Source organism: Taurulus bubalis (genome assembly GCF_910589615.1).
Source record: "Taurulus bubalis genome assembly, chromosome: 12".
NCBI classification, from domain to species: domain Eukaryota; kingdom Metazoa; phylum Chordata; class Actinopteri; order Perciformes; family Cottidae; genus Taurulus; species Taurulus bubalis.
In genome coordinates this window covers 7,481,910-7,504,734 of record NC_136600.1, presented here as the reverse complement: position 1 = coordinate 7,504,734, position 22,825 = coordinate 7,481,910, and the positions used below count along the sequence as shown (strand labels likewise).

At 46.5% G+C, this 22,825-nt stretch overlaps 1 protein-coding gene across 1 annotated transcript; it reads left to right on the top strand.

Moving 5' to 3' along the window:
• Positions 1–2,128: 2,128 nt before the first annotated feature.
• znf516 (zinc finger protein 516) lies at positions 2,129–15,379 on the top strand (the record flags this gene model as incomplete). The annotated part of the gene is made up of 5 exons (XM_079227079.1): positions 2,129–3,875; positions 6,732–8,081; positions 11,399–11,503; positions 13,556–13,626; positions 15,320–15,379. 5 exons carry the CDS (start codon positions 2,129–2,131, stop codon positions 15,377–15,379), a joined length of 3,333 nt encoding a protein of 1,110 aa, XP_079083205.1.
• Between the last annotated feature and the right edge of the window lie 7,446 nt (positions 15,380–22,825).

Genomic DNA, 22,825 nt, shown 5'->3' with positions numbered 1-22,825 from the left:
CTTCTGGCCGAGACAGTATGGCACTCGCTAGCTGGAAGCCTCAGTAATGAGCACTCCAAGAGGAAGCCCGGTGAACCATCGGGGGCGCAGTGATTTCAATAGCATAAATCCTTCTAGATAGTTCGGTGGCTCTGGCGCAGAGTAGTCATTTTCAGTGCGAGAGTGTCAGACATATGGTTGTTCTTGCGCTAACTTCCCTGCTCCACCACCTTATCCTCTTATGATTATGATCAATTATCCACTTATAATTAGAGCCTGGCAGTAACTCAGCCTATGGGCCCTGGCACTTTATATAATAGCCTGTAATAATGCTGTCAGTCACATTTCATATAGTCCACACTTTCAGGCTCTGGCATCTGCTGAAATTAATACTGCAGTCAGAAATATGTCACTGTAATCAACAAAGCTGTAACAGAAAGGGCGCTCTTGTAATGATATTATCGATGAGCTGAGAGAGAGAATAAAGAATAAAGATGTGATTAACCGTAGGTGATTCTTGTGAGACACGATTTGGCCTTTTGCAGCAAGAAATAATACACGTAAACTGTTGATGAGAATATGCAAATTATTCCACCCACTGAAGAAAATGTATGAAGTATGAAATTAGTCAACAGCGTTCACTTTCTTCTCCTATCACCCTCTCTCGTTCTATTCAACTCCCTACCTGACCCCATTCAACTGCAGTTTGAGAAATAGAGCAGCGCAAACTGCCTGAAGAGCCACTTCCTGTTGTGTACTTAAGATCCCTGTCATGTGATCGTGTCAGTTGAGGCGGGTGCGTGAGGCCAGCATGGGGAGGGAATATGGTGGCACCGCTGATCCTGCTGATGTGAACACGGCTCACCGCCACCAACTCCAAACCCCACCCACGCACGCTGATTGTGTAAAGTGTCGACTCAGCCGGTGTGGTGTCAGAGCCCCCGAGCCCTGAACGACTCATGCACAACCGACACACACACACACACACACACACACACACACACACACACACACACACACACACACACACACAGTGGTGGTGCACAGTGTCAGCCATAGATACATCGTGGACATGATAATACCCCACCTGCCCTCAATATATAATTTATACTGACTCCTTTTTAGGTCAATTTAAACTAATTTCAAGTTATTTTTTGCGGGATTAAGATGGAGAATGAGTTTATTATCAAACTCATTGATTTTGTGTGTGAAGTGAATCTAAAAAATGTTTTAATCATAAGTTTCTTATGTGTTAGGGTTTGCGGTTTCACTCGATTAAGCACAACTGTACATGAAAAAGTATTTAATTGTATTTAATTTCTGTCGGTGGTTTGCCTTATGATGATAAACAGTTTCTGTAAAGATCACCAACCCCAGGTCCTATACTTTTTAATTCATAGCTTACTTCGTAAACAAACACAGATCTCCCTAATGACGCACGCAGTCCAGCTCCGTACTGGAGCCAGCTTGGCTGTTCGTACCAACGGGAACGGAAAGTGTCTGAAAACTGAACGTGCCTTTGAATTTTCGCTTGACTCACATGTTCTTTGTCTCTTTTCTTTCGTGTGTTTTTCTCAGGTGAATGACATGGAGGACGTGCTGGCACAGAGAGCTACATGACCTGGATGCTGCTAATGGGCTTAAAACAACTGAAGACAATGAAGAGAAGATCATAAAATGAAGAACATAAGTGTGGTGGAAAAGTAAACCTGATGAAAAGACCCCACGAAACGTCTGCCAACCGACGCAGTGACAACCTAGAATTGAGTGGAAACCCCTCCCTTTATTTGGACAAAGACAATACAAAAACTCATGCATGATTTATATGCTGGGACTCATTTAGCATGAAAAAACATTTGACTTCTTGTGACTAAATAAATGACACAGCTGCATACGTTGCCTTCATAGTTTGAGCCTGACAGTGCGAGGTGAAGATGGTTAGATGCTGTTGCATCCAGTAACTGGAGAGCGCTAAATGAGCTGCTGTGTAAGCAGCTTGATCTCTGATGATTGAAGGCAGATAGCATTTTAACTGACCAACAAAGGCACGCCAGACATCCCTAGATGTGCAACTGCAGATAGCAGTAGGTTTGGGGTTTTATTGAGCTTGTGACAGGCCAGGTAGAAGGGGGGTAGTTCAGTTTGTACAATGAATCGTAGAGACAGCGTGGAGGTGATGGAGACCCAGGCGGGAGGGAAGGAGAAGCTGGTTGAAGACCAGATCCACAACGAGGTCGATGGTGACGAAGACAAAATCCCCGGGGCTTACGACTGCAACGTCTGCGGACGCAGCTTCCCGTTCCTCAGCTCCTTGTCGCAGCATATGAGACGCCACACTGGTGCGCGTCCTTACAAATGCCCCTACTGTGATCACAGGGCCTCACAGAAGGGCAACCTCAAAGTTCACATCCGCAGCCACAAACTGGGGACGCTCTCGAGCCACCACTCCAATGAGGATGAAGACGGCGTTGCGGAGGAGGAGGAGATGAGCGTTTCAGAGGGTCTCGACGGAGGTACGAGTCCAACCAAGAGCAGCTCAGCCTGTAACCGGATGATCAATGGGGATAGCGGCGAGGAGGGTAGGAGGAAAGTGCCTGGGAGGACACTGAAAAGAGAGAAGCCTGCGATCGGCCAGAGGCCTTACTGTTGCCGTCTGTGCGGCTACGAGGCCAATCGAGAAGACCAGCTCCTCAGCCATATTGAAAAGGTCCACATAACAGCAGACACAGAGGAGGAGGCCGCTGTTAAGGAAGAGGTCATGCCCGAACCGGATGTCGCCCAACCCCAGAGCGACGGGACCTTCCCCTGTGAGACCTGCGGCCAGGTCTTTACCCAGGCCTGGTTTCTTAAGTCGCACATGAAGAAACATGCAGGCATCCTGGACCACTGCTGCCGTATTTGCGGCAGGCGGTTCCGCGAAGCTTGGTTCCTCAAATCGCACATGAAAACCCACAACACCAAGTCCAGGTCCCGGTCAAAAGCAGAGTCCAATGAGCTTCCGGCCACCATCAACGACGTTGCCCAGGATCCTGAAATTGCCACTGGCTCTATTGCATCCATCTATCAAATGTGTTCCAAATGTGGGAACCTGTTTCACAACAGAGAGAGTCTGAGGGCCCATGAGAAAATCCACAGTCTCAGCTATGGCAAGAAATCCCAGAGCCAATGCAGACTCACTGATGACGAGGACTCACCAGCTGCTAAGAGACGTCTCATTGACTACTTAAACCTCAAGCCTGTTGAGGAAAAGACCTTGAATGCAGAAGAGGAGAGCGAGAAGAAGCTGCTCGGTCAAAAAATCCCAGAGCTAGATCCAGTTTGCAGCTACCAGGCCTGGCAACTAGCTACTAAAGGACGGGTTGTTGAGCCAGTGGAGCCGAGTTACAAAGCCTCCTATGGGGGAGGAAGTATGGCGGAGGAGGCCCTCGCTGGCGCCGCGGTGGTGTTTGAAAAGGAGAGCAGCCGCTATGTCCTGCAAGGTCAAGTGAAACGCGGTTCAGGCCGACGCAGCAGCTCCGGTTTGGGAAGCCACGCTTCTTCAGGGGACCGGTCACCGGAGAGCCTCAGCGACTCCGAGTACCGGCCCTCGTCTCGCCAGGACCGACGGCGGCCGTCTTCTTCCAAGTCCAACGAGTGCTTTGAGTGCGGGAAGGTGTTTCGCAGTCGTCACCAGATGATCGTCCACCAGCGGGTCCACAGGAAGGACGGAGGTAGGAGGGCATCTGCGGGTGACAAGGAAAGAACTACAAGAGACGACCGATGGGGCTCCACCAGCGATCCAGATTCAGGCTCCCCGAGCCGGCCGAGCACCCCGGGGTACGGAGACTCTCCACCGGCCTCCACCCTTGGTGACCAGGCCTCAGAGATGGGTAGCGCAAACTCGGGGGAGATTGCAGGTTGGTCTATTTTGTTATTTTTGAGACATTTAAATGATTATCTATAATAAAATAAACACTGAAGAATTTGATGCGGGTAAGTATTAGTCTTTTGGGAATTACAGCTTCATTTACTGTTCAATTGGGGACATGTTCCAGCTATGCGAGCAGACAGATGGTACACACGGCAGTTCACTAATAGAAGCGCCTCTCTGCAGCATTTCTATGAGCAGAAATGACTGTCGCCCTTTTCGAGCCTCCCACTCGAGGCCCCTGCCTCTGTCACTCTGTAGTAAACATCTGTTGATGAAATGTGCTTTGTATAGGTGCAGCTCAGCAGGCTCTACAGAGTGGGAGCTGGAGCCACCGTGTGGCAGAATGTCGTAATTACATCTGACTTCAGCTCTTTTTATAGAGTGCTATACACACAAACGCTATCAAATGTGGTCAATAAACTTTAACGGCGACCGAAAATGATGTTTACAGCAGTGCAATTATTTTCTATCGCAGAGCAATAAAGGCCGCAGTTAACCGAACGTTTGTGCCTTTTCAGTGGCATGTCAGCAGAGGAGAGGGCATTTTTGGAATGCCTATCATTTTTTTCACCTTCACAACCAATAAACACTGCGGAGCAGAAAAAGAAAGCCTAGCCATGCAAGGGCAAAACAGCCGTAATCACAGCTGAAAATGTTAAAGGAAGGATTCCTGTGCTCGCAGCGCGTCAGAGATCTCTGGCTTTTGTCTTTCAACTCCCGGACTCATGGAAAACACTGTTTGTACAGGTTAGGATAGTGGATGGCTACGCACTGTGGTGATTGCCTCCATTCCTCACTGTTAGTACAGACATTCAAAAATAGCGGCAACATTTCTTCAGGCCTGATTGAGCTGTGTGCTATTTCAGGTCTTCCTGTCTCAGGAAACTCCTCTCACCCCCACTATCTGTGCGTGAATATGTCTTATGGCTCTCCTTTTATATCTTTTCATGCCGTAAAACTCTGTCTTCCTTTTACACTTTCCAGGTTCTCTTTGCTTGTTTATCGTATAACAACCGACTATTAGTTATAACGCATAATAATAGTCCTGAACGCGAGCAGTTAAAGAGGTGGTTAACTTCTAATAATTCATATACTGTATATTATTCTCTCTTTCCCAACCCACACAGAATGTGCATTTGGGACACAGCATCTTTTTAGCTCAACATATACACTATATGTATTGCTACTTGATGTGTGCAATACATCAGATACACAACCTGCGACGTCAAGAGACGTTGTGAAACATAATGTGATCTGCTGATGCATTTCTTTTGATGAAACATATTTATGTGTGCGACAACGGCAAGGCTTTGAAGAATTCAGCGTCGACCAGAAAAGATTCCTGTCCCTCCGTCCATCCTTTCTCTCCCTGTCCCCCTCTGACTCTGTCCCAATCTCTAAGGTTACCTCCTGTGACACTTCAGCTGTCACTCATCCGCTCTCCTTACCATTGAGCCAGCCAGTCTGAGGGATTGGTTATTTATAGAGTCACCTCCCGATGGAGAGGGATGCAGGAGGTTGGGCAAGAGACACTCAGAGGGCGCCCTGTAGTTGTGAATACGCCGATTTCCCTTACAGCTTAACTTTTTTGGGGGAATGTAGATGATACCAGAAGATATCAGCCTGATATCAGTCTGACCAGCCTCCCCACTAACACTGCCCAGCACCGGGGCTTCACCTTGGCAGAGTTTGAGCTGTGTGTGTTGGCCAGTGCTGCCAACAGGAAGCCCAATGAAAAACAGATGGCATGTTACTGGTGTTATTGTGAACAAGAGGAAGAGTAGTGGGGAGTACCATAATGTGATACTGTTGGAGTGTGTGCATGTTATGTGTGTGTAGGATGATATAATGGCCCGGATTCTTATTTTAGCGTTCAAAACCTCTGATTTTAAGCTTGAGGATTTTCACGTTTTACATTACTTTACATTTAATAACCTTTCATATTCAATACTTCAATACACTTTAATACTTATTCTACTACCATAATATACAAACTACAATATATATATATATATATATATATATATATATATATATATATATATATATATATATATATATATATACCATGTATTCTCTTAATTCCAGAACTTGAACACAGATATAAAGTTTCCCAGTGATAACAGTCAAATTCACTTGTAAAGACGGACTGACCACAGACGCCATCTTGTGGGGAATTCATAGCGCTGCACTTCAGGAATCAGGAAGCAATATTAGTAAACAATAAATTATTTACAAGGATTAAACCAATTTAATAAGCTTTATAACATCCCATGTGTTTAATTTGACCAACTGTGTTGATTCAACTCTGTGTCTACTGTGCTGTTTAATAGTATTATATATATATTAATAGTAATTGTCTCACACCATATGGACCATAATACAGTACCAACCATTACCATAATACCATAACTCTCTGAGAAGTCTAAACATGATACAATAATAATCTTCACAGCAGTGCCAACCATTACATCGTTGAAATGAATCATTGCACAAATATAAAATCCTTGAAACAATATCTGATGATGATGGTGGATATCATTATTCATTGTTTATTCTTCTGTTGATATGTGTATTGTGCTTGTAATAGTAGAAGTAATAGTTTTATTTCAGGATACATTGACATGTAAAATGAAAGTAGGAGATATGGAAATACTGGCCAATACTGCGGCCTGGTGGCTGTTCAGCCAACCTACATGTGGATGGAACAATATGAATCTGGCACAGTGAGCTGTCGTAATGAACTCTGATTTATAGCCGGCAGTAGAGAAGAGTGTTTCCATTCAAGATCATTTCCTCTGCAGTCATTGACATTTCTGTTGTCTTTCCTCTCTCCCTACAGATGAGAAGCCTTACATCTGCAGCCTTTGTGACTTCGTCTCCTCAGATTTGCAGACCTATCTGACTCACGTTCGTGTCCAACACCCGGCTGCCCTCAGAGACAGACCCAGCCCGATTCCCAGCCCCAGCTCCAGCTCGGACAGAGGCACCCCGAGTGGTTATCCGAAGCTGAAGAGAGCTCTTCTAAAGGGGTTGAGCAGCTCCGCGTCCCCCCCTGCTTACCTCTCGGCTCGATCCTCCCCGCTCACTCCCAGCCTCACCCCCGTGGATCTATGTGTGAGGGCTGAGGGCTGCAGGGGTGTCGCCTCCCTAACCCAGGACAGGACGAGCCTCCCAAGCCACAAGTGCTCCTTCTGCTCCCACTCCACCCGCTACCCGGAGGTGCTCTGGATGCACCAGACTGTGGCGCACCGCATCAACAGCAGCAGCTCCAATCTGGCTCCGAAATGGGCCCTGAAAAACAGCTCCAAGGGCTCCAGGGACACTTTGTTATCCCCCAGGAGACGCACTGGTCCCCCGCCGGTCCTGGAGGGGAAGGAATGCCCCCCGCTGCCTCCACTGATGCGAGCCCAGCGTACCCAGCCCCCAACCTACTCCAGCGAGTTTCTGAAGAAGAGCAGGCCAGCCAGTCAGGCAGCCATGCCATCATCCTCCTCCTCGTTTACCCCTTCCTCCTCGCTCTCCAAGGGCTCCTCATCCACCCCAAGCACCCAAGCTGGGAGAGTCCCAGTCCGGCCAGGCAGCAGCAGCAGCAGCAGCAGCAGCAGCAGCAGCAGCGTCAGACACACGGAAGACCAGAGTCATCAGTCTCGCTTCAGACCCAAAGTGGATATGTACCCTCGGGGAGGCTCATCGTCCTCCTCCAGCTCCATGGAGAAGAGCACCGGGGCCCTTTCCCGTTCGTCGGCCCCGAGTCCCAGCTCTGCTACTGCGTCCCGGATCGCTGACCGCTACTCGATGCCTCAAGAGGGCCTCGGCTTCATGCTGTCCAGCAAACACGGCCTCGCCGAGTACAGCCGAGCGAGGGGTTCCCCTCATCAGCCGCTTCCCAACTCCCACGGCCAGGGCCGGGCTAGCACGGCGAGGCCCAGCACCATCACCCACAGCGCCAGAGCCTCCCAAGCACACGGAGGCACCCTGCTGAATTCTTCCTCCTCCTCCTCCATCTCCTCCTCCTCCTCTTCTACATCTTTGCCTTCAGAGGCTCGTGGAGAAGTGAAGCAGGAGCCAATCGCAGAGACACCAGAGATGCCAACGGACATCCTCGGCTTCCTCAATAACTACAACCCCCATGAGCTGGCTGCCCTCTACCACCGCTGGGGTGCAGCCAATGCAATGATGGATCCCACTGGTAGGGAGCAATTCGACACTTGTGTTCAATTTGTTGATTTATTGAATTGTGTGTGTGTGTGTTTTTTAAGTAAGTCCTTGTAATACCGTCGTTCGAAACAGGCTTTATTCAAGAAAGTCCTGTTAAATCCCTCGTCATCAGTTCACGTACAAAATGCCCGGAGGACAGTTGTGTTGGAGAAAATGCCAAATGCCAGGAGTTGAGGAGTAGAATTGCCTAAACTCGACAGGCCAAAGCAGGCGAAGACACCCGCAGTTGAGCACAGATCCAAAACCCAACGTATGAGCCGTATTCAATCACATGTGTGTTTATCCTCTCTAACACATGCCGGCTCCCTCGCTCACACTAACTCGCCATCTGGCAGAGAGTGATTGACAGACACATGCACCGCTCGATTCTGACAAGCTTCTGCATAATGAAGAAACGATCCATTAAACGGACACACACACACACACACACACACACACACACACACACACACACACACACACACACAACCAACCCGTGTGCGTTGCATGTTTGTGAGATACGATGTATCTGGGGCAGCGTGTGTGTCCGTGCATGTGTGTCCATATGTGCTTGGGCCTTTAGATGCAAAATGAGTTTTTCCTTTCATGTGAGAGACATGAGAGAACCTTTGCTGCTCTAAGGTCTGCGAGGCATGCCTAGTCTCCAGCTCCACTCTCCCAGAAAGCTGTCACAAACTGTTTAGGTCACGGCTCTGCCTGACGAGAGCACTCGCACAGATGCGAACGGAGGCAGGCGAAAAACCGAGGGAGAGGGGAAAATAAGAGGCAAAGAGAGAGAGATGAGACAGAATAATTACCCCACCAGCTGCTTTGGAAATGGTCATTACCGAACACGCGTATTATTTGCCCATTTTCGGCTGTGTCTCTAAGGTCAAGTGGGGCTGTATGGAGCCAGAGGTCAAAGACAACAGCCCCAGAGCAGACGCGTGACATCGCTGTCACCCGTCCAGGCGCATATCGTCACGACCCGCCTTAGCCCTTTGAGTCACATGCTATAAAGTGACCTTTTTTGAGCAACTGAGTCTTTCTCCCGTTTCTCCCTGTAATATGTGTGTGTGTGTGTGTGTGTGTGTGTGTGTGTGTGCGTCTGCTTGTGTTTTCCGTCCAGCTCTGTCTTGTCTTTCATTAGTGCATCAGTGAGAAGGGCTGGCGGCCCGGAGTAGAAGTAGAGTATCCAGAGGCCAGTAGCCGGGCTGCCAGAGACACTCTCTGTCACCTCCTCCGCCTCCCCGTCCTCCTCCGATCCACAGCGCTTTTCCACACACACACACACACAAACATATGCACGACTATTGGGCACTGCCCAGGTATAAGGCCGGCGTTGATGCTTCGGGTGTTGACGCCGGGGGTCCGTGCGGTAGGAATCCCCCTCGCCGAAAAAAGCACCACCAAACATGCCCTAAGGCCTGTTTTCTGTCAGCAGGAGAGGTCACAGGAGTGCACGTGCACATGTACGTGCCTGTACATGAGCGTGTCTATTGGTAGTGGTCACAATGACTATCTAACAACAGGTTTATTTGATTAATGGCATGTAATCGCAAAACTTTTTCAAAATTACTTTTTTTTTGTACTGTAAATTCTAGTTTCCCATTGATAAGAGTATATCTTCAATACGCTAATATCGGCTGATATATTGACCTACTGATGTATTAGTCTAGCTCTATAAAATAAAAAGTTACATTTAATTTGGTTACCTGCGATCAATGATGTAGAATGACTAAATCCAGCATCCAGTTTGCATTGTTGTCTTCGCTCGGAACACTGGAGAGGAAGCTTCAAGAACATTTAAAAAGTTTGCGTCGATACTGAAAGTAAAGCAACTTATCAACAACGATGTCATCTCTTCCCCACCTCCACGAGGTGGCCGACTGAGAGAAAACGTTCCTGATTTCCCATTTACACGTCGTCAGGTGACAGGGTTCACGAGACGTGAAGTCATCAAAATTCAACAAGTTTCTTTTGCCATTTAAGGCCATTAACATGTAAATCTGACTGGTGCATGTAATGGGAGTGTCATTGTGAGTGTGTGTGTGTGTGTGTGTGTGTGTGTGTGTGTGTAGCCAGACTATGCCTCACTTTCCTCTCTTGGACCATGCACACACATTCACAGCTCTTAAAACACACACACACACCTGACATGTGACACACGGGCAGCGGAGCGGGCACATCACAGCCGGGGCGTTTTAATTGCCTGTAATTTATGCGGTGTGTGTGTGTGTGTGTGTGTCTGGCTGTCAGCCTGTGAGATGATGCTGTGTGACAGCTGCAGTCCAGCCCCTGGAGCTAGCCGCTCATAATGACACATTAGACATACTAATGATGCCTGCATGCGCGAGTCCACTACTGACTCTACTCACCTCCACCGCTGCAGCCGGGCCCTGAGCGTACACGTACACCTTCCTGCCCGTCACTGAACTTTACGCCCTCGTTCAATCTGGAAATGTCTTCTGCTCTCGGAATAAACTGTTGCTGGTGTCCACCTTTTTCCACCACTCCTCTTGAGTCAAAAGTCACATGTGAAATATCACACAGGAATTCCAAGCACACACAAGCCTATTCAATTCAATTCAGTTTATTTTATATAGCCCAACATCACAAATACAAGTTTGCCTCGGAGGGCTTTGCAATCTGTACACATGACATGACATCCCTATCCCGGGACCTCACGTCGGATCAGGAAAAACTCCCCCAATAAAGATAGTAAAAACCCTTTCACAGGGAAAAAAGGGGAAGAAACCTGAGGGAGAGCAACAGAGGAGGATCCCTCTCCCCGGATGGACAGAAGCAATAGATGTCAATGTGAACATGGACCTGTCAAATGTTCTGAAAAAATATTTGAAAATGTAAATTGTCCTTTGGTGAAATTGAGATTCCATAGAAATGTAAGTCAAAATAAATACAAATAAAAAACGCAAACTATACGAAACACTCAAGCAAGACCAAAAATTGGCAAAATATGATCTGCTAAAATATATATGGGTATAGCAAGAATGAAATACTGATGTGGAATGATATTCAAAAGTTGCTTTACCTCACCAATGCTCTAAGAGTAGACACTCAGTACTTTATGAATCACGGTCATGACAGTAACAGTAATATTAGCATTTATAAAATGCGATAAATTGCATTGTGGTATTGTTTTTACTTTTTTTGTTCCATTGTGGGGAATTGTAGTGCTTTAACTGTACTACAATTCGCTCTGCGGAACTTTGTTTAATCGTACATTTCTCTCTCTCCGGCGTGTGTGTGTGTGTGTGTGTGTGTGTGTGTGTGTGTGTGTGTGATCAGGGATGCTGAAGTCTCTGATGCGGCAGGGACAGTATTTCTGCCATGAGTGCGGGAAGAGTTTCAGCCAGCCCAGCCACCTGCGCACGCACATGAGATCCCACACAGGTAAATGCAGCCACAAGACGGAGACACACACACACACACACACACACACACACACAGATCGCATACGTACACGCACCTCCAGGAGCTCGATGGAATGATGGAGACACATCTTTAAACCCCTTTGTTGACTGTGTCCTTCCCTCCTCAGTGTTAGGATCACACAGACTCCCCTGCTGCATGTAAATAATCCTAATAATAATTGCAAAATTAAGCAATTCCCTTAATATATATTCAAGGTGATCAAACACATTTCAGTATGTTTGTTTTGTGCTAGCGAACGGGACCCCAAACAGAACAATCCACTCCTTGAACATCAGTTTTCAATGTCAACAAAACAGTTGCGCGTGTGCATCGGCCCCAAGAACTGTAGAATCATCTAAAAGGGCGAGCTATGACAGACAATATGATATCGGTATGACAATTTAACATACTGTAAGTAAGACAACTGACACTATTATTCACGTATCACTAGATGTTCACACTTTTTCGGCCCCTCCTTCAAGATCCACTCATTCCCGTGCCGCCTGAGCACGCGCATCGCCCCACCGCCCCACCGCCCCACCGCCCCTCCCCTCGCGCCGCTATTTATCCACCCACAAACACAATATATATGCACGGGGATTCGCATATCTCATCGATATCTCATCGCTTGACTCTCCATACGTCCGCTGCGTGCGTCCCTGCGTTCTACCGAAAAATAAATCAAAAGCAGATCTTTTTGTTCAGCTGAGTGTGACAGCCAGTCCGCGAGTGCCTCCCCGCCCTGGGCCGGGCAGCTGTCTCTATTTTTTAAACTGAAACATGATTTGCTCCGGATACTGACCTGTGACAAATTGTATACATTATTAATCACATGTCAATTAGAGAGATGGAATTGCGCATTCTAATGAAGCAGAACAGCATTTGTCCACGGCAACCTTATGAATCCATTTGCATGCGCCCCGACGCCATGCACTAAACACCTCGGTTTAGACATCCTGCCTTTTCCTCCCCTTTCTCCATTTCCTGTTTACTTTTCTTTAGTGCACTTTAATCTCCGCTGCTTGTTTCCTCTCTTTTCCCTTCTGCCTCCCTTCCTGGCATCTCACCCTGTCTTCTGTCCTCATTCTTTCTCCTTCCATCTCCTTGTTTCCTCTCATCTCACCGTGCCTCCTGTCCTCTTCCTCTTTCGTTTTATGTGTCGGACTCTTTCTTTTCTCCTCTCCCTCTCCTGTTTCCCATCATTCATTCTACTCTCCTTTTCTTTCCTCATCTCATCTCACCTGTTTTTCTCTCCCCACCTATACGGTCTCTCCTCCCCTCTTTCTTTCCTCTCAGCTCACCTTTTCTCCTCTCGCCTGTCCTACTCACTTTTGTCTCTCTCCCTCTGCCTTCCTCCCTCTTTTCAATCCCCCCTTCCTCCTCCTCCTCTTCCCTCTCCCGTGCTGTCATGTCCATCAACCGGGCCTGGCAGTGATCACAGTAGACAATGAGATAAGTAGCTTCTTTATAGAGAGTGTGAATGATATGTGGCACAGCCAGTGATTCTAAGTGACAGAGGCCAAATGGTAAGTGATGCAGCGCTCAGCTTCCCCTCAAGCCCTGCTCTAAACACACACACACACACACACACACACACACACACACACACACACATGCAAAGGGTCTGTAAACACTCGCAGAAGCTGTAATTAATGTTGTCACTGACGGTTGTCTTCAGCATGGACGTGCACACGCAGAAAAGGCCAGCCACCCCGAGGCCTCTATTAACATGCGTCATATTAAATCACCGACTTGCCTCCACCAGGTTCCATCACCATCACCGCTGCCATCATCATCATCATCATCATCATCATCATCATCACTGCCAGCTCCCCTCTATTAGCAAGGGCGCTGGTGGCAAATGCTAGCGTGTGCGGGTCGTGGTGGTGGGGGTGGTGGTGCAAGGAGAAAGACAAATGCTTGTGTGGATCTGGTAGAGCTTTTAACCGAATGCCCTCCATCCCCCCTCCCCCTCCTTTTCCTCCCTCCCCCTCTCCCCCTCTCCCCCCATCCTCCTTCTCCCCCCAACAGTTGGGTTTGATTTTAACGGACTCCACAGAGGTACTGACGCTCACACCACCGCTTCTGAGGCTCCCAAACAAGTATGTGGCACGATGGCTAACCACTGGGCTCCCTCATCGCTTCTGCATGTGTCGTGTTCTTCATGTCTCACCTCCGCATGTGTGTCTGTGTCAATCCCATCCTTTTGTGAGTGTTTTTTTCCCATGTGTAACAATCACATGTGGCACTCTCTGCACCTGGCATTAACACCTGGCATTCTCATATGCTGCTGGATCACACCTGACATCATTGTGTGTATCCAGTGTACACACCGCAGAAGTCTCATTAAAAAAAAAAAAACAGAATCGTTTTTTGTTGTTGTTCATAATTACACTTGAAGGGTTACCGGTTATTTTAGTAGGTGAGGCAAAGTTACCAGATGCTTGTAAATGTCACTTAAAGCTAGTCCTATTAGGAATAAGAAAAGTGAAAATGTGTTTCAGCACAAAAATGTAAGAAACTTAGAAGAAACACGTTCCCTGTAGTTCCTTTAATGTCTTTAAAGAGTTGTTAGAGTCACTCATTGAGACGGAGGAGAAGCAGAGGAGTAAATCCGTTCTGCTTTGACATTCGGAGGGAGCCGGGTTCCACACGCAGCGCCTCCATCTTAATTAATCACACACACACACACACACAGGACTCAGATTTACCGCACGCGATGAATGATGGGAGCAGGCGCGGCGGAGGGGTCCAATTAGATGTAGTGTTGACGCTGCTTTACGGTGACGATAACCTTTATTATAATGTAGTGCGGCGGTCCCGTCAGCGATGTTTCCTCGCAGGACGATGTCGTGGAGGTTCTCGCTTTCTTCTCACGTCTCGGCCTCGCCGTCTCTCCAGCTGTTTGTTTTTTTCTCCTTTTCTTTTTTGGAATTTTGTGTGATTAATTATACCTTTTTTTGTTTTTATCTCTCTTCCTCAAGCCCCCCTCCCCCGCCGACCCACTCCTTCTTTCTCTCCGTTGTGTTTCTGATGATGTATGATAACAGCTACGTTTCCCTGTTTCTTCTTCAGGGAGAAGGGTGCGGGAGGGGCACGGGGAGTCATTTGTTTTCCCGCTTTGATACTCTTCCATTTATCAAAATGATAATTAGGTGCAATTAAATGGCAATCTCATTTGTTTTGTTCAGGTGTGTGTAGCTGAGTTTCTATTTTTTTTTATATAATATTGTTTTAATATGTTTGCCGAGGTGTCTGTGTGTTGTAGGTCAGTCTAATTAGAAGAGAGAGTATGGGGTGTGTGCGGAGTGTGTTTGGAAGTGTGTGTGGGGGCATAGGGTCGGTCCGGGTGATTGAGATAAATACACAGAGGCAAAATGAGGACTGCTCAGACAGGGGATGTGTGGTGCACATCTCCAGATGGCAGGAACGAGAAAGGAATAGTTTGTCCATCTGGGTCAGCACAGGGAAGCAAAGTTAACTTTTTAAGTGAAATTAGGTGTAAAAAATGAAATATGAATGCTGCACTTGACCTGCATAATATTCCCCTATTTCTAGTTGAATGCCACCATGTGTCTTCATGCTTGTCTGTGTGTTTGCTAGTTTCTCCATCTTTTTGTTTGTTTGTTTTCTTTCCACTGCAGAGCGTCTCATCCGTGGCTTACGTCGTTGTGTCTGGTTAAATCTTCTGTATATTCAGAACTCTCTAAAAAGCCTTGTCCCATGTATGACGCCCTCTCTGGGCTCCACCTGACCTTTACACTTACCGTGTGTGTTGCGTGTGTGTTCCTTTAGGGGAGAGGCCATTCTGCTGCCAGCTCTGCCCATACCGAGCATCTCAGAAAGGGAACCTAAAGACGCACGTCCAGAGTGTCCACCATATGCCTTTTGACAACAGCCAGTACCCAGACATAAGGAGCCAGGAAGAGGAAGAACCGCTGGCTGCCAAACACCCACCAATGCCACAACAACAGCAGCAGTAGAGACCATTTGATAGACCAGGATCTGACTTGGGACCAGACTAGTCAGGGAATCGCACATCCTGAAAACATCATCGCCCCATTCCTGAAAATCAGAGGACTGGAAGTAGGACCTAAGACTCACGATAGACTTTTTGAGCCTCTCCTCTCCACCCATCATCCTTTAATGCCCTTTGAAGAATGTTCTACAATGAAGGCTCTTGTAGTTTGGGGATTTTTCTTTTCTTTCTAAAAAGCTAGATAAAGCAGTGCTATATAGGCAATTTTAAAATCACAATGCGGGGCAGAGAAGAGTGTCTTATTTACTAACAGGAAGATTTTCTGGTGAAATTCTGCAGTTAGAAATGTAGGTGTGCACATTGGTGAAGAGTGAAATGTAAAGTGTCTCCTCAGCACGAAAGGTGTTTGATCTTTTGCTTCTTTAGTTTGAAGGTTGACAAAATTAAGCAAATTGTGTGTAGTTTACAAATTACCTTAAAGGATTTCTGAATACAGAAGCTCTCAAAATTCAAAGAGTTACCTCTTGCTGCCATTTCGGAGGTACCGACACGTGAAGTTGCCTCGTGCGGCTGTACAAGAAAAGCAAAGAAAAACTGAACTTGAATGCAACTGCTAGCGTTTTAATCAAGGATTGTTGCATTGCATGGCTGCTGTAGTTGCCTCCCTCTTTCCCTTTCTTTTCGTAAAGCTTTATTGTATAAGAGTTTGTGCATTCCTCAGGACACCAATCATCAGAGATGAGATGAGAGAGAAGAAGCTCTGTAATTCCTCAACAGACAATTGACGCGTTGCAAGTTCTTTTTTCCTCGGGGTTCGAGAAGATGAAGACTTGCATCTGTCTGCGTGTGTGTGTTTGTGTGTGTGTGTGTGTGTGTGTCTGCATGTGTGTGTCTGCGTGCACACATGTGTTAAACTCACTTCCCTCCACTCCAGAGTGAAATGTTAGGAGTGCAGTGACCACTCTGAAGGCTGTGTAGCTGATGATTAGAAGGACAGAGAGAGAGTTGGAGAGAGGTAGGATTAAAGAGAGGGAGAGAGAGAGCGCTAATGGGGTGTCTGCTTTAGTGCTCATTAAAAAGAGTGTGCGTTTTTAATAGCCTATATAAATGAGCGTACCATTTTTATGGTCATTCAATTATTGTCAATTTAAGAGGAAGGGACTGAGTGGAGGCAGTTTTCCTCCATAACTCCATCGCATTAAGGAGTGTTTCCGACCCCGACACTTCTGACTTTGAGTTTGACTGACTTCAGAACAGTGGGGACGGCGGGAAGACGCTGGCTCAGCGGTGGATCGCACAGATTGAACTCTACACTCGTAAAAAAAGGAGATGGTACTGCAAGTGTTACGCAGCAAAGATGCATCTTGATTTCATATCGCTAAAGGGCAACACTGATTCTTTGGCCTGTCGGTTTTTATTTGATGAACGCTTTGATACCAAAACCAACCCAGTCTCTCTGGTAAAATGCCTGTCAGCCGCAAATTATACCTCAACATCAATGTAACCGGATTCAAAAACAAACTTCTTCTTCACAGACTTAGGTTGGTTTTCTACTCTTGTACTGGAAAGTTGTATTCGCTCAGACCTCTGAAAATTACTCAAATCAAACTGAGTGGAATAGAAATGGAAATTCAGAGCCAGGCCAGCTGTTAACCCCTGTTGCCAGTCTTTGTGCTAAGCTAAGCTAACAGGCTGCTTGCTGTACATTTAGTGGAAGCACATGGGAGTGGTATCAATCGTCTCATCTAAATCTCAGCAAGAAAATAAGTATGCTTATTTACCAACGTGTCCCAAACTCTTCCTTTTAAACCTGGAAGGTTTTTTTGAACAGAAGATAATTCAGCATGTTTGTTGTGTATCAGCATGCACATCCGACAGAGCAAACACACAGAGACGCAGGGCTGGGCTTGTTACGGAAGCACACTAATGAGCCATACCGCCCCATACCATCGGTCTAATTTCTTCAATGGCGACGTGAAGATTTGCATTTCTGGGAGGAAAGAGTGAGGAGGTCAGAGAGACAGAGACAGAGAGAGAGGAGCCAGGAGGTCAGGAGGTCAAGCTTCCAGAGAGTTCAGGTATGATGAGACGAGATGGAGACGCTTTGAAGCCAATTGAATTGACGAGCCGTCACAGCCTTAACACGGGTGTGTGTAACATTTATGTGCGAGTATGTGTATTCTTTTCAAACCTTTCTCCTCACTGTTTAATTTGTTGGCTAACTCCTGTGTACTCCAGCCCACCTCTACCTCCTTTGCAACGAAAGCCTGTTTTTAAGTGCATCGGCTTGTGTGAAGCCGGGACGGTTCTTTGCTTGGAGGTTGATGCTGTTTTCGTGTCCGGGTGCTCGGTTTTCTCTCCTCACCGGCCTTGACACGTCGGGGTGGAGGGTGGGGGTTGAAAGCAGCTCAGAGCAAGAGTGGAACATGTGGAGACATCTTTATTTTTTTTTATATATATATATATATACGCGTAAAGTCCAAAATTCAAAACAGTTAAAAGATTACGGAGCATACTGTACTTCCCATCTATTTTGAGACCTCAGCAGTTTTTACCCATGATGATGAAATGGTTGCTATACCAGTGGGTTGTTGAGTTATGCATACAACGTTGTGTGCTTGAATATGCCTAATAATACACAAATGTGTATATTGAAGGTGTGGGTAGTGAAAATACTTGAAACGGATACTCTAGCCTTCGAGGTAGTGTAGTACTAATACCAATGTTGTACAGAATTCCCTTTAAGATTAACTCCTCAGTTATGAATTTGTACTCCGAAGTGTGACTTAGAAAAACTATGAAGCAGGAGTGAGTGTATATATGAACTGTTTATCTGTAATCCACTCTTACCAAACCCTTATATACAGCGGTAGAAACCAAATGGCATTACTAGTGCACTTAGACTAGGTTACTGCTTTAACCGTTCTCATTTTGTCCAACTAGCTAAGGTTTCTTTGAGAGTGTCTTTTTAGTGGTGCCAGCTAACACACTTCAATGTCATTTCTGGTTTAGAGGCTTCTTGTTAGGACGATTCCATAGATAGTAATGGCAAATGTGTGGCACGGCTTTTTTAGCTTCGTTTCCTCATCGAAAGTTTGATGATGCTAGGTGCGGCAGTGCTTAATTTTTCATAAAGATGTAAGAGTGTGTTTTTTTTTCTCTTTGCTAAACTGTAGGATTTGTTCAGTAGCTAGCCATGGCTGCCCTCCCTGAGGGGCTGGCAGGTGTTGTTCTTTTCTTTCGGTTGGGTTTTTATCACGCCTCTTAAGTTGTATTATTTGTGTCCGTATTGCTTTTTTTATTTGTTGTGAACTTCATGATTAATTTACCTTAGAAGACATTATTATTCCAAATGTATTTGGTTGATATCTGTATTTATTATCACTTCAAAAAGGATTAGAGGACAGAGGCAGACAGGAGCGTTTGTTTAATTTGATTTTTCTGGGTTGTTTTTGTTTTTATACTGTGTAGTTTTCATGCCAGCAACCGATGTGAAAGCTCTACCTCGTCTGAGCCATTCTCAGTTCTGTTACACTTTTGTACATCATTTCAAAAAGATGTAATGTCATGTCCACAATAAAGACACACAAAATGGCACCTGTTGCCGGTGTTTCATCTGGTTTTGCTTGTTTGTTTAAAATCTACCTCAGCAACTGTGACTGAACGCGTCCAAGTTTAGATGAAAAAGCTTCACACAGATTTGCAGTTTGCAAATGTTCGTTTTTTTCTCTCCTTTTTTATCACACTACCGGTGTGAAATTTACAAACGCCCCAAAAATGCAGTCTCTGAATAAACCGGGCATATCTTTTCTGTCACTCATGCAACATATTCTTGCGGTGGTCACTCGCTGTCATCAGATGTTACTGTCAGCACTGTGCACACAAGCTGTACTGGTCTGTCAATCCTAAATATTCATGCATATTTTCTGAAAACCCCACGTGGCTCCGATTTGGCTCGCAGGATTTCCACGACCCGCGGAAAAACAGAGGAGTGGTCAGAGGAGTGGTCACGATTCATGAAGATGAGGTGAAAACAGATCATACCTCGGCCATACTGCAAGCTGTTCCCTTTCATAGCATGTGACATGCTTGATGGATAGCGACTTTGATCTTGGTCCGGACCCGTTGGCACCTTGATGTCCATGTGTGGCCGTGCGGTTGAAGTCGAGCTGCCAAGCAACGGTGATGAGAAACCCTCACCCTTCAACTACCAGGGACCACCTAGGGATTCGTCGCTACTTTGCCAGTCTCTTTCATGTTCGCCGTCTATGTGCACCATCTGTCTGTCGGTTTGAGCGACGGGTGAATGACAGGTTCCCTCTGAGAACATGGCACATAACGTTAATGCCAGGCAGGCCCGCGGGCTGAGAAAAGACTGCAGCTGCCCGTCACTCTTCCCAACCTCATCAGTCACTGCGAAGGCAGACGTTACGGCCCTGAGCTCCCTGGAAAACCTGTTCGCTGACATCTCTTCTTTCTGTCACACAGCGGAGAGAAGCTGACTGACTGAATGACTGACTGAGGCGGAAAATACGCCGCACGTCAGGCTGACTCAGATTTGACGGATAGGTGTGGTGGGGAACACAGCAGAATGTGCTTTTCTCATTTCACGTCTTTGTGTCGCAAAAGAAAGACGTTGTCGTTCTCGTTGGAAGTCTTTGCTTTGACCACAGGGCTGTATCTACAGATAACTTTCACGTTTGAGCAGAATATGTAGAATATGTTTTACATGTTTGAATGTATGTCTATTATATGTCTGGGTGCAACTTGGGTTCAACCGATTCAGGTCTTTAAGACATACACATCTCATTGTGGTGGATGTTGTGTGACCATTTGAAGGATTTTGTGTTTAATTTTTCTGATACAAAAAAATGCAACAATCATTCAGACTTCCAGTCTAAAGGCATCAGTATGCTTTTTGGATTGTAAACCCGTTCCCGCCACACCTTTTTGAGTTTGGCTCTGAGGGGGGCTGTGTCTAGCAATTTTCATAACTTTACCAGAACCAAATCTGACACACAGGACTGACGTAAGAAAGTAGGCAGGATTTACACTCCGAGTCTCTCTTCTTTCATTCTCCACACAAACACTTTCATCACTTTCGGTGTTGTTCAAACGAGTGCAACACCAAGAATAACTTCAAGGGGAGACTGGACAAATATGTGCGCCGTTATCCCCCATTTGAACAATATAATGTGACAGCTCTTCACCCTGCATTCCAATTTGGCCGTTGGTAACGGTTCTAAACATTTTGCCTTTACATGTGCATTACGTAATGCAGACTGCCTGACGGATGCAGAACCCCGTTTGGGATTCTTTGCATAAGATAAAGTTTACAGAAGCTGAAACTAACAGAAAACACATCTGATCAGGCATTCATCTTGCCATTCTGTGGCTTGTTGTCCGCACAAATGTAAGCTCACCACTTACGATAAAGTCCAGCTCACATCCAGTACCGACACAGTCCCAAACAGGGCAACGCTGACCCAAAGGGAAGGGGGCACCGAGATAGCTACAGAGCTGCAGGTCAGAGGAAAGTCGCCGCACTGCAATCCAAACTTTTCCCATGTCAAAATAACTGAAGCACACTGGCTAGCTCACTCCTACTCCCGTGTCGGGCAGCAAGCAGGATGCTCGAGATGAGAAGTGAGCCTTCACATGGACCCCTCCCTTGTCAGCCAATCACATGCAAGCATGCTCGGTCGTCTGGGAGACGTAGCCTCTGGGAGGGCACTTTGAAATGATCCAATATGACTTCACTCCAAACATAATGCGATTGAGTTCACTCAAATATTGGTGGAGACAGTTCGTTCCTTCAAAATATTGATATATTAATATTGGTCGAGACATGTCCCTACCGTCTATATGCGAACCCATGCCCTTGATCCAATAGTTGGAGAGATATTTCAAATCGGACCAAAGTGGTTTGGACTGACAAATTGACAGGCCGCCATCCTTAAAGGTACACCGCTATTAAGGCTATAACATCCTTCCAAATGACACTCGATTCATTTTCTCTCTGACCAACAATTGAATAACAATTACTGGGTAAAGCTGTCTGACTGACATCCAGTGTAAGACCTGTATGAGTGCAATTTGCAACTCCTACTGAAGAGCCATTCAGTAGTAGTATCAAGAATGGTATTCAGCGATGCAGAACACTACCCCTCCCATCAAGGACCTAACTCTGGGGCACAGAATAAAGGGGCTGAAAAGAAAACATGCACTGCGCTAATTCTTACCAGTATTGCGTGATAAAAAACAAACAATCAATGATAGAATAGCAGGCCAGTTCATGACCCTTAACCATGAGCATACCTTGCATTTCATCCACGATGCTCTGCTCTCTCTCTAGCGCTGTTCCTGCATTAAACAAAGAACTGCAGTCATCCGTCTGGAGGAGCTCTCCCTCTCTTCTTCTTTGCATGTAACCCTCTAGAGCGCTGCTGTGTACCATCCAAGGCAGAGGGCATGATCTATATCAGCCACCAGGGAGCACTATCCCTCTCTAATGGCTGCTAAACGGCCTTCCTCAGGAGGACAAGGGGCCACATCGTGGACCAAATGGCACTCGTACACTCGCAATGGCAGCGTGGGCGGTGGAGGGGTAAATATACTTAAAACACACTACGGCGCATATCAGCGCGGCAGCCTTGACTACAGTTACCACCAGAGAGTCCGACTCCTCCGCATCTCCCAGGCAAAAGGCCAAACGCATTTACAACACTTCAAGTGTCTGCGACACAAGAACGCCCTCACCACTGTGAAATATGTAAATATTGCACTAATCAAAGGGTTGTGGAATCGCAAAATGCCACGGAAAGGTTATGACCCGGAGCCTGTGCTAATAGGGGAGTGAGGGAGGGGGTGGAGGAAGAGGAGGTGATGGAGGGAGGGCTGGGGGTTGAGTTGTGGTGGTGCTGAGGCGGAGGGGTGGGGAGTTGAGGAGTGACAGCTACCACAGGCGTTTCTCCTGCCTGAGGAGGACCTTCACATGCTGACCTCCGCCTCCTGCACTCCAACGCTCTGACAGTAATGAATAGGAAGGGGCTGTTTATGCATATCAAATGTTATTTACTCTCCCACAGTCAACTGTAGCCACAGAGGAAAGAAAGAGAGAGCAGCAAAAAAAATAAAAAAAACACACACACACACAAAACCCAGGATATTCCCAAAGACCGTGGGCTGCCATTAGAACAATGTGGACAAGAATGCAGAGGCCTCTGCGGTGCACTGAGGTTAATCTATCTATCGCATTGAATTACATGACATGGTTTTTGTGGGGCTCGAGCTCGACTTGCTTCTAAAATGCTGCATTGTTT